Genomic DNA, 13,159 nt, shown 5'->3' on the forward strand with positions numbered 1-13,159 from the left:
GGCATAGCAGAATGAAGCCTCATTGCAGCGATCGCACGGGTTCGCAGCGACCGACTGCGCATCTGCATGCATGTCCGCGCACAATGTTTTGCTCTCGCTGTGAGCGCGTTCTCGCACGTGAGCTTTAGGCCGCAGCATATGAGCATTTGACAGTACACTAGCAACCATTGTTGCGTGGTCGCTATCAGAACTGTTCAAAAATAATTTAGTTATAGAGACTCCGACGCCTACGGCGACTGTGATGTGCCTTCGCGACGATTCATTTTTCTTTTGTCTTCTAAATTCTTGGACATTTCAATATTATTTCTCCACTTGCGTCGCACTGTATGTTTATCGGTCCTCTCAGCGTGCGATATCCCTCTTCTTTTTTGTAATCCAGTGCATTAATTCATAACACAAACATGACCATATGCCATGCCTTTCTTTAATGTGCATCTTACCGCTCCCTCTCCGTTCCAGTGAACTTGCCAGTATCTAGCATCAACAAGTTCATAGACCAAACCGTCCTGACATTAGCTGGGCAGCGGGCGCGGGCGAGCGTCTCAGTGCGCGTTTTCTGATACTCACCGAACATTGCGCAGTCCGGGTGCCGTAGCAGAAATCTTCCTCGCGTTTGTCCTTGCTGCATACCAGAGTTGTAGCCGATGGCTGTCTGCCGGTTCTAAGTTTCGCCAGCCAAGCTTCACGCAGCTTCTTGTCCTGCGGCTACGTGTGAATAAGGCTGACACCGGGCTTCCGTTGCGTACGTCCGGCGCTGTGGCACCGAGCAATAGCCTACCATGCTGCACGCCTCCAAAGGCAGCCACGACCTATTGCAGTAGTTTCAGATGTTGCCAAGTGGACACCCAAGGCGGTAAAGCCTCACCACTTAATCAAAACGGCGACGCAGGTGGGACTTTAAGCTTTCGTTTTCAGCTCGCTTCGGCGCTTCCGAAGCAGCCGACGCGGTCGCTGTGTCCACGTGATCCCTCATGCCACGTCACGCCGACGGTGGCGCCAGCTTTTCCAGTGGTGGAGCTCGCCCCCATATATTAGTTTCCGCACCCTGACTAAGCCGCGAAAACACAGCGTGCGGAGGACTCTATCCCCCTCGCAGATGACTTTCAAGATACAGCGGCCCGGGTGGGCGCGCGCGGGCACCCGGGCCGCCCGGCGTAGAACGCGCCCCCCACCTTCATACCCTCCCCCCGGAGCCCTGCTTGCGACAGGAGACGGCGTGCTTCGCCCCCATCCTCGTGAATACATTGTTGCGCCAAAAAAGGAAAATAAGGACTCGGGAAGGAAGAGTACGAAACGACAGATTGAGCGCTAAACTTCAACTGATTTTATTCTTACAGCAGGGCAGGGAGAATGAACAAATGCGCATGCGTACATCAGTGTTGCCTAGAGCGAGAACAGTGACGTTTTTAACATTTGCAACTCGTTTTCAAACAGAAAAACAGACGTGTCACTAATACAACTCGTGCCTCTTTCTTTTATGTGATATTTCTCTTGCTAACGTATCACCACTCCTGCCAAGTATCTTTATCTCGACGAATTCTTTCGAAAGCTTTGTAAAATTTAGCTGAGATTGCAACAGGGCCGGAAGTTTTCGAAGAAGGATGTTTATTAATGGCTAGCTCAATTTCCTGTGTCGTAATGTGGCTTCTTATGGCTGTACATTCATTTCACTGCACAGTGCTTACTAGAGACACGAAACTAAATTTGAGTTCATCATGATCATCCGGAGTAGCGCTAAACAATTAATTATAATACCTTTCGAACTGTGAAATAATTTCACTTGTATCGGTTACTATACTTTCATTGCGGTATATCTCTGGAATTGTCGTAGACAGTGCGCGACTACGTTCCTCAAGCAAAGCTTCACGTGTCGCTTGCTCAGAAGGCAATGTCCGCATGTTCCGAGATTGAATATGTGCCCCTGTGTAGCGGACCCAATCATGTCTTTACGTTGACATTTCGAATTCTCGATGTCGCTGATGAACGTACGTGGCGGTCATTTCGCATGGCAACTCATAAAAGTTAAAGAGGCGTTTTAGGAGTGTCTCTTATCTTTGGCAATCTCTATAGCTGTTGCATGAACCTCTGGAAAGTACCCACTGTGGTCGAAAATGAGTTAGACATTTCGCATCAATCTTTGCAACAACCATGCAGCGGTCAGAGGACGAAACAGGTTGAGTACTACAGGGCGGTCCACGAGAGAGAGAAGTGATGACTACACGTAGATGCGGTAAAGGATAGCGTAAGAGCTCCCCTGAATTCGAGTTTACGTAGTTGCTTGACCTGAAGCGTCAGTGTCAATGCGACCTGCATTCTCTACAACATGCGACAAAACTACGCCACTCCTGTCCAGTTAATCACTCAGATCACTCTGATCACTGGAAGTCCCCCATTGGTACAGTGCACCGATGACAGTCAATTAGGCTAAACACATTTTCAAAGATTTTAATTCGTTTTCTAACATTGTTACATGCATATAGGTGGTGATTATCCACGTCACTCGATTTAACACAAAATCGCAGCGTATACGCCTGCGTTCACTGTCAACGTTACATGGCAGCTAATTCTGAACACGGTAAGCTCGTTTTCACAAACAAGCTGCAGTCCGTGGATAAACCTGCAGCCTGGTAAAGGCAGACATTATAGTAAGACATAGAGGTCTGTTCCTCGATCTCTAACTTCGTCTCCGGGACGGCCATGAAGTCGGGAAGCATCGTAGCAAAAAGCCTGCTAAGCTGCACTTGTTTTTGCCAAGGCCTCAGGCCACGTACATAAAAGGTTGCTTAGCCAAATTGCTGGGACTGCGACATGATGACTACTCACTGTTTTGCTTATTGTTTTATGTGCTCGGTCTCTCGCTCCAACGCCAAATAGCTCTTTGAGATATATCGCCGCGTATTGATGACGATGCTTTCCATACTATGGCACATTCGTGCACAACACCGGGGGATCGGCCAAGAAGCGAGCGCGTCCTCGTGTCGTTTGTAATGACGACGACTTCCACACAATTACATACACCCACAACGGGGTTTGGCCAGGATGCGGGTGGTACAATGGCCCACGCCCACAACACGGGACGGGCCAAGACGCGGCTGAAACATTTCAAATAAACGAAAGGAAATGAATGAATGCGTGCCTACGTAATATTCTTCACATTGCGTAGTACGCGGGTAAGCGAGAACACATGTACGCGTCATCGACCTTTACGCCGAAGTCGCAGGAAAGAGACGATCAAATTTATATAGAATTCTGTTGCTGTTGCTGTCGATTTCATAGCGAAAGAGTCTCGTCTAATCAGACTGCGCGCGTGACCCGAATAGTGCTTTAGATTGTCGAATGTACCCAAGCACTGCAGATTACTCGCAAATGTAAGCTGAGTCACGTATAAATAGCAGGCGCGCTTAACCTGCTTAACCCGCTAGTTTAGGTTCACCGCTGTCGCTATGCTCTAAGTGTCGCGTGTTTCACGGGCACAAATTCTATTCCTGGTGTTTCCCAGGTGAAAGCTTTGATATAATTGTGAAACACGCCGTAGTGGGTGGCTGTGGATTCGTTTTGACCACTTAGTTTTGATAGCGTATCCGTGCGCATCGAAATGCGACCGCTGTGGCCGGCATCCAACCCAAGACCTCGAGCTCAGCAGTGCAATGAAAAAAAAAAAAATTAAAAATTTACGGCGCTACGCAGAATGTGTCTCAGAGTACTTATGGTAATTTTTAATCCATCACTTTCGCAACATACATTACCATATGGCTGGCGAAACGCTCCCGTAGTACCTCTTCTTAAATGTGCAAATAGACGTAAGATTGAACTACAGACCAACTTATATCACATGTACTTGTAGGATCTTTCAAAATATTATATCAAGAAGTTTATTTCATTACTTTGAATATTCTCATCTTCTTTTTCCCAAACAGCATGGCTATAGAAGGGAACTATCAACGGTTACTCAGCTCGAAGAAGCAGTACATGACTATGCAAAATCATTTACCGAAATATGACAAATTGACCCAGTTTGCTTTGATATGTCTGAGACATTTGATCATGTTTCTTATGAAGGACTGATAGTAAAACTTTTAGATTTAGAAGTTAAAATTGTGGGAAGCACAAAAAGGTACCTGTCGAACAAAACGCAATTTGTGGAAGTTGAACAATGCAGCAATGCAGTGATTTGGGCTTGTAGGTAAGACATCGTGAGGCTTATAGGGCGTGAAAAAACAATGACGAAAGGAAGACGTGAAACACACAGGCACAATACTAGAAAGGAAATGCTGTAATGCAGTGATTTGGGCTTTGTGGTAAGACATCGTGAGGCTTATAGCGCGTGAAAAGACAATGCAACATCAACTGTTCTGGGTCCAGTTCTCTTTCTGTGCTACATAAATGATGTTGCAGAGGCGATTCCTCGTAATATTACCGTAGGTTCATTTGCGGATGATTGTTTAATTTACTCAGATGTAAAACACTGCCAGGTCCAAATCGCGCTAAATTGTTCGCTGTAGGTTGTCGCGGCCTGGTGCGCGAAAAATAAAATGGAAATTAATTTAAGCAAGACATCATACATACAGCTTACTTAGGGAACTAAAAACGTTAGTTTTTGACTATGATATGGACGGACATCATCTAACACAAGGTAACCCTTTTAAATACCTTATCGTAACAAGATCTTCAGATCTAAGCTGTAAAACACGCATTAATGACATTTGCTCGAACGCTGAGAGAAAACTGTGGTTTCTTTGAAGAAAGTTAGAGCATGCTTCTCTGAAGGCAAAGTTAACTGCGTATGCAATCCTTGAGCATTCCTCGTTAGAGTAACGTTATATAGGATCCGCACGAAAAATCTTTTATGGACAAGATTGAAAAAGTTCAGAGAACAGTGGCGGGATGAATATTAGCGAGATACAGACACACATATTCTGTCACAAATTTGTTGACTGATCTTCAACTTTCTGAGCTTGCTGAACGCAGAAGAATCGCGAGATTAAAATTCTTGTATCAATTACACTGTAATTGCTTTAATGCAGGCCTTAAAACTACTTTCCTCTCGCACCTCTGTAAAGAAAACTTCGAACCAATGACAGCGCGAGAAAAATTGCTTTAAATATTCATTATTTCCTAGCAAAATAGAAGAATGGAATTCCCTTCGCCCCACAGTCCTGCAATCAGTCTCATTAAAGGAATTTCAAAAGTCGCTTTGATCTCATTTCCTTTGTGCCGATTAAAGTATTAGGGATACCTCGTACTACTTATTTGCAACAGGTTGCAGCACTGCTTCTCTTGTCCATTATTTTCCGAGCACTATGCATTGAATGTTTGGCTAGCTTGTTTTTCTTTTTGGCTTTTTTCTTGCTGTTTTTTTTTCTTTTTTTTTGGTCACATGTCATTTATATTGTGTTTACTAAACTTCCTTGTGCACTATATTATGCGCTATGTTCGTATTTGCACATTTAAATCTGTTTATGATTTCTGTTATTTATAGTTCGTTTGTTCGTTCGTTTGTAAAACTTTATTGGCAACAAGGATCAAAAGTTCACTGAGCAACCAGGGGCCCACAGGCTCTTGCGGCCTCTTCAGCCCGCTGGACGATCCGATGTTGTTTGTCTGGGTCCGAGCTGAGCAGAGCAGCCTCCCAATCCTTGGTATTTAAAATTGCGAGCCCTCGTGGCTGGGGGTTGGCCGGGCAGGCCCATATTATATGATTAATGTCTGCTTATTTGTCGTGGCACCAGGGGCAGATTTCAGAGTATTCCTTAGGATAAATTCTGGAATACAGCTTTAAGTTGGCGAAGGTGCCCGTGTGCAATCTCCGCCACGTGATGTCTTGTCCCTTACTTAGCGATTTGTCGCCTGGAAGGTAATGCTTCCTGCTCAGGCGATAGTGGGTAGTGATCTCGTGGAAAGAAACCATCCGATCCTTCACCGATGCCAGGCCTTCGTGGCCAAAAGCGTGGCGGGAAAAGTCTTGCGTGGTGTAGTGAGCCTCTTCAATTCCGGGCAATGAAGAATGCGCCGGTGCCCAGATAATCATGGCGAGGCGCCGATATGAATTTCGTTTCAGGATGTTATAAGCCTCGGGGGAGATACGCCCTTTAGAGAAATTACGAACAGCTGACTTGGAGTCGCTGACGATAATCTTGCAGCTGGAAGAGGCAATGGCCCGGGAAAGGGCTGCCTCCTCCGCACACTCAGTGCTGTGGATTTGAATCGTGCCTCGCGTTGAGTGGAACGCCGACTGCCCTCTTGAAAGCCTTTCGTATCATGCACTCGACCATGCTTTTATTTTTCAGACCCTATCCACTTCAGGTAGGGGGCAACGTACGTTATGCGGCTTATCGCGAACGCCTACGTTAACGTCTGTTCGTGATGCGACGCAAGAGTCGGATCGTGTCATCGACCGAACGACGAAGTCTTCGCACCTCCTCTCCGTTATGGCCATTTGCCTGCAGGTGTAACCCCGGGATTCTAAATTTGTCTACGTGCAGTATGGGAGTAGCGTCTGCCGATATAATGCGTATTTTGGAGTATTCCCGCCCCTTGTCGCGCAGGGTTTTACGCCCTCTGCTCGTGGGTTTGTAGATTAAGAGTTCGGACTTGGTCGCCGAGCACTCGAGCCACGTTCCTCGCAAGTAATCCCCAGATCGCATCTACTGCCGCCTGTAGCGTTCGCTCGACGTGACCGTCACATCCTCCCCCGGGAACCCAGAGGGTGATGTAATCTGCGTAGAGACTGTGATGCAATCCTTCTACTTCTGTTAATTTCTCGGGAATACCGAATGGAACTAAATTAAAGAGTAATGGTGATATGACGGGCCCTTGCGGTGTGCCCGACGGACCCGTCTCAAATTCCGACGATTCCTCGTCACCGACGACAACGCGAGCGCCCCTGCCCGCAAGAAAATCTCTAGCGTAATTGCATTGGCCTAGCCCTAATGTTTTTACTGTTTTTAAGATCGCTTCGTGTTTGACGTTGTCAAAAGTCTTTTTAATGTCTAGGCCGAGCATTGCCTTAGTGGAGCTGGTAGTGTCGTCTACGATCTAGTCTTTAGCGCTGAAGCAATACCTCCTGTGCGGAGAGATTGCGGCGGAATCCTAGCATGGTGCGTTAGAAAAAAAAATCACTCAAATGCCATGGCTACTCACAAAGCAGTGCTACCTCTGAACCTGATCTAGGGATCAACGCATCGGTTCATCAGATTGGAATGCTCGTAGATTGCAGCGCGAACTCGGGCGCTCAAATGTGATGGAGAATGTATGCAAGCATTGGCTGCATGCCCGCAGTCTGATAATATAACGCTCATTTGCTATTGAACCCGTGACAACATTATGGATATTTGAAATACATGCAGGCGCGTCTTGAGCCAAGCGATAACCTTGGAACAGTGGCTATAGACGCTAAAGAAAGCTCACCCAAAAAAGAAAAAAATTGCGCACAGTTGCTTGAAATATTAGCTGAAACATAGTGCTCGTGGTAAAAAGGGCCCCCAACACTGCACAGCGCAGCCGACATGCCAAAAATTCAAGAGCTAAACACTTTACGATTACTGGTATTTATCAAACCAGTATTTCGTGGTTCAATGTAGCCCTGTAGTCCAGGGGCAGTTCCACAACGGGTGCTGCGTCGGAGCTCAGATGTCACGTGACTGTACATATGTCAGCATTAATTGTCAAAAAATCACAGTATTTTCTTCTTTTGGTCTTAACAATAGACAGCAAAAATATACGCAGTAAAACCTTCATCTTAATACTTCAGTACTTTTCGTTTTAACATACATGTTCGCGCTAATCGATATGTTACAAAGTACTGAAAATATATCCAATGCTTCCCCTAAGGCGCTTTTCTTTTTTCCCTGATGATACCAGGAAACCGAGCCTGATGCCACAAACGCTCAGAAATCTAATCGGGAGCGCGCACATTGTTCTCGCACACCTTGTGTGATATGCAGTAGCGCTGAAGTGCTTCTTGTATTATGTAGGAGAATCGGTTCTAAAGGCAGAAGTGCATGGTTGGACACATGCGTTTAAGCTCACAAAATTGATTTGCGCCAGGATAACCTGTCGAAGCTTTCATACTTGCTTTATAAGAAGCCTACTGCACCCTGGACCCTAATTTACAACTCCGTATTCCGCCCGAGCTTCCACGACGCGACTGCACCCTTCTAGTTCGTCTATGGCTTGGAGTATCATATCCAAATGCGTACTCCTTTCTTATCGGAATGTCCAACAACCCACTTGGTGACTTCTGCGGTCACAATGAAACAATCGCGCACCTTCTTTGTCAGTGGTCGCGTTTCAACCAGCGAAGATCAGTCCTCTCAGCCGCCCTAGACAAACTGGACAAGCGCCTAATGACAGAAAACAAGATCCTTGGGAACTGGCCTACGCGAATATCAGTGCGATCGGCTATGAAGGCGCTGCTGCGGCATTTAAAAGACACTGGACTTTCTGACAGATTGTGACTTCACTGTGTGACGCAGGATTGTACGGTGACACTGCATAACACTAGGAACGCCTTTGCGGGCTGCGTGACAGTGCCCACAGAAACAGTTTGTGTGTAAGTGCGTGTGTGTGTAGTTATTTTTCTTTTTTAAAATCTTTCTCTCTCTCACCTATCGAATCCCCTTGCCCCTCCCCCAGTACAGGGTAGCCAACCGGAGATAATCTCTGGTTAACCTCCCTGTCTTTCCTTTGCCTTTCTCTCTCTCTCTCTCTACTGCACCATCAATATGCTGGCTGCTTTTAACTACACCAAACAAAATTATTAAAGCAATACAAATATTGGTGATATTTAATCATTCGAGTTATATTCATAAAAACCCACTTTCCTCCAAAATACCGCTATGTCTCAAATGCTTCCATTCTGAACAAATGCAAGCGTTTGAAGTTCTGAAGCTTTGTGAAGCATGAACTGCTGTCGCTGTATTATTATTGTGCTTGGTTTGCCACGTGGCATAACATCATAATCTAGCTAAATGTAAGAATACAGGCCCGTTTAATAGAGATACTGCAACACTGACATATAACATGCGTTGTCCATAGTTCATCTTGCATAGTCTTTAACTTAATAACTGTTAAAGTTTACACTTTTGAGCACACTTTTGCGAACTATATTTGTCCCCGCGCATGTCCAAAGTAAATGGTGGGCGTCCAATGGAGACGCAGGGGCGGAGCACATCGGACACAAGACAAAGGTTTCGTATGGTTGACCCCAAGCGCAAGTGATGGCTAGTGTAATGGCCACCCCGGCCCTTACACCACATTGATCCGGTTTATGCGAAGTTAGACGCACTAGACCTCGGCTATCTTATAAGCTGCGCCGTACAGCTCGTACTGTGCATAAAGCGCGACTGTACTTGTTGAGAATAAATAGAACCTCGTCCGAAGTGCTTTTGATGGCCTGCCCTTGAACAGAAGGGCTAGTGATCCTCGTTATGCTGTATAAGATAGATTGCATGACCTAGAGCTAGGCCATGCCGTGTCACTTTTTACACTTTATACTAATTAACGTAAGAACAATAATGTGAGAACACCAGAATCATGCGGAAAATGAAACTTCAGGACAAGCGCTCAATAGCGGTTGTGAATTAACGCCTTATCTCTAGATAGATAGATAGATAGATAGATAGATAGATAGATAGATAGATAGATAGATAGATAGATAGATAGATAGATAGATAGATAGATAGATAGATAGATAGATAGATAGATAGATAGATAGATAGATAGATAGATAGATAGATAGATAGATACTCAGGCTAACATAAGCGATCATGTGCAAAGGGTCGCACGTGGTACACAATTTCCCTTCTACACTGGCTAAGACAGTATGAGGGACGAAAATTGCTAAAAAAATGCTTGCTAACATGACTAAAATTAGAACGAGCCAAATTGTAAATGACGTCCGTGTTGTCACATCGCGTATTTTCTTCTCCGCTTGTGTCGATGTTTTTCGCGCCGTAATCAACTAACTCGCCCCAACTGCCGGCACTGTTCCCCTCTCTCCAATGCGTAGACGTGCCTGCGAACTTAAACTCGACCATTTCAGTGCGGAAATGGCTGAATATCCCTGAAATGCCAGACACTGAGAACTGGTAGGTCGCGAGACGTAAAACGCTCGCAACTATAGAGGGTACTCACATGTACCAAGCTACCAGGGTGGCGACTGCTAGTGCCACGCACAGCCAGTTAACCATGTTCCCACGCAGACGAGAATCGGCCGCTGCAGCACAGGTTACCTGCCCGCTGCGCGACGCCCCCTTATACGCTTAACAGCATGCACGGCCGAGGAGGAAAGGAGGAGGACGGAGGAGAGCAAGGTCGCCGCTTCGGAGCGGGAGGTCAGCATACGCTCAACGAGTTTGCACGCGTATCCAGCCGCGATTGTTTCTCGCGCATTTCATAGTCAACATACGAGCGCGTTTTCCTGGGGCGGGCAAAGGTAATTCCACGTGCGGTTGTTTACTGGCATCCGTGTCAGGACACACGTTCAGCAACAGTTTGAACGTTTCGGCTGCAAAATGGGGTGTATATTTTGTCTTCTTCATCTTGATCGTGTTCTTTGTCATAATCATCAGCTTATTTATGTCCGCTGCAGTACGAAGGCCTCTCTCAGCGATCCCCAATTGCCCAGTCCTCTGCCCACTGACCTCATTTTATGCCTGTAAATTTCCTAACTTCTTCGCACCATCTAATTATCTGTCGTCCATCGCGCTTCCCATCCATTGAAACCCATTCTATAACTCCAATATGCCACCGGTTTTCTCTCCTACGCATTACGCAGCCTGCCCACCTCAATTACTTTCTCCTTATTGGAATTAGAATATCGGCTACTCCGGTGTACGCTTTAATCCACACCGCTGTTTTATGGTCCCATAACGTAACGCCTTAACGTCTGTTCAAGCTTGTTTGTTAACCTCCAAGTTTCTGTTCTATTTGTTAGTACAGGTAGAATGTGGTCTTCAGGCATAGCTGTAAGCAGCCGGTCATGATTTGGTATAATGCCTGCCGGATATGCGCTTTAACAAATTTTGCGCGCTAGCCTACCTGGCTCGCCAGTGAAATAGGCGATACGACGTTTGAAACCGCGAAGGTAGCGAGTGCCGAAGGAGGACGGCGCCTGGAGGTGGTGAACGGAAGTGCACGCCGATGAAAGTATGAAGGAGCACCATTAGATGATGATAATGACGATGATGATGATGACGATGATGATGATGATGATGATGATGATAACCTAAAGCATTTCCTTTGAAACGGGGCGGTGAGAAAAGAGTCGCCTAGCCAGCTTGATTGAATCAGGCATGCTGTACATCTTTTTTATCTAGCATTTTTGTATATATCTCCTTAATGTCCTTTTTTTGCTTCAAAATATACCTTATACCGCTAGCTAAGACTGTGGGCTACGGTCGTATCGATCTTTCCCCTGCTCTTTTTTCACCAATAGCGTAAACGTCTCATGCTTATCTCGACTGCGCACTGATTGGTGCTTCCGTCCACTTTAAACCCTAGCGCTTCTGGAAGGTGTATGCTACCAACGGTTGTCACTTGGTGAATCCCTTCGCATGCCATTAGGATGTACCAAGGGGTCTTCGGACTTTCGCTGCAGCATACACATGCCTCATCTAGTTCCGAATATTTCCTCCGGTATGTATTTGTCTTTAGGCAACCGGCTCGAGTCTCAAATAGCAAGGCACTGCCCTTTGTGTTATCGCACACATTTTCCCGTCTAATTTATTTGTTCATATTGTCACGTGTCTTCAAAGAGGACTGGCAACGTTTAATGAAGACAGCTGGATTGGATTGGATTGGAAAAACTTTAATAGAAGTCCTGCAGGACGCACGTCAGCGCGCAGTGGGCGTCTCCCACGCAGGGACCGACAGGGAGTACCTGGCGGCCGCTGCGCGAGCCTGCTGGACGGCCCATTGCTGATCTTGTAGGAGCGGGCTTCGTATCGTCTTCTCCCACTTGTCGGAGGTAGAGTCGGGCGAAGCGTTTCTGCACTCCCAGAGCATGTGTGCGAGTGTCGCCGTGACCCCGCACGAGGGGCACGCATCGTCTGGGTAGACGTCCGGATAGATGATGTGTAAGGTGGCGGGGTTCGGATAGGTATCTGTCTGTAATAAGCGTAGCGTTAGCGCCTGTGGCCTGTTTAGTTTGGGGTGCGGGGGCGGAAAGAGACGTCGTCCCAAGTAGAAGTGTTTGGTTATTTCATTGTAGGTTACTGGGGCGTCCCTGTTCGCCTCCAACTCATCGAGACGTGGTTGCCCGGGGGTGACGGCGCGGTCGGTAAGCGCACGCGCAGCGTCGTGGGCTGTCTCGTTGAGGTTGGGCGGGGCGCCCGGGATCCGACCCAGGTGGGCGGGAAACCAGACGACGGTGTGGTGTTTGAGGGTGCTTGGATCAGCGCCGCGAAGAATGCGTAACGCCTTGACGGAGACAGCTGGTTCCCGAAAAACAAGGCGGTGGGACCTATCGAGCAGGCGGGGGTAGCACGCGCGCTTCTTCCTTCTTGTCCTTCCTGCCTCTTCTCTTGCACTGTGCCCACTACTGCAGTGGCATTTTCCCCCTCCCTCGAAGAGACAATCGGCTCGATGGTGAAGAAGCGGTGCAAGAAAGAGAGGGGGAGAAAAGAAACATGGTCAGCGCAGATGCTCGCCCAAAGAACACAGTCACAGCGACAGGAAAGCCACAAGTACAGCAGCGGTGAAGCGTGACGTGCAGAGTCTCAAGAAACAGAGAGGTAACCGCATTAGCTGCATATATGAGCACAAATATATGAATATGAATAAATGAAGAAAAAAAATAATGACGAACGTGCAACATATGGCTTCATGCGTACGACGTGAACGATGTCAGGGCTAGGTTGTTGCCGACGCCGTGTTTAAGCTGCACTGTCCGGAACGACTTCGTAGTTCACGTCACTAATGCAGCGCAGCACTTTGCATGGGCCAAAATACCGGCTGAGTAACTTTTCACTAAGGCCACGGCGCCGAACGGGAGTCCACACCCACACTTGGTCGCCGTGTTTGTAGTATACTTGTCTGTGGCGGATGTTATAACGCCGTGCATCTGCTTGCTGCCGCTGACCAATGTGCAGCCGCGCAAGCTGGCTAGCTTCTTCAGCGCGCTGAGCAAATTCTTCGGCGTCAGTAGTTAGATGCTCGT

The 13,159-nt window shown here is 47.0% G+C and overlaps 1 protein-coding gene across 1 annotated transcript in view; it reads right to left on the reverse strand.

Annotated features, from left to right (window-relative positions):
- Positions 1 to 10,261, reverse strand: part of LOC126548137 (cytochrome P450 3A24-like) — a 104,883-nt gene extending 94,622 nt beyond the window's left edge. The window contains exon 1 of the mRNA XM_050196253.3: positions 10,135 to 10,261. Within this exon, the coding sequence (XP_050052210.1) occupies positions 10,135 to 10,190 (56 nt within the window). The 5' untranslated portion in view covers positions 10,191 to 10,261. The remainder of the gene's footprint in view (positions 1 to 10,134) is intronic.
- Positions 10,262 to 13,159: the final 2,898 nt, after the last annotated feature.

This window comes from Dermacentor andersoni, chromosome 1 (assembly GCF_023375885.2).
Source record: "Dermacentor andersoni chromosome 1, qqDerAnde1_hic_scaffold, whole genome shotgun sequence".
NCBI lineage: Eukaryota > Metazoa > Arthropoda > Arachnida > Ixodida > Ixodidae > Dermacentor > Dermacentor andersoni.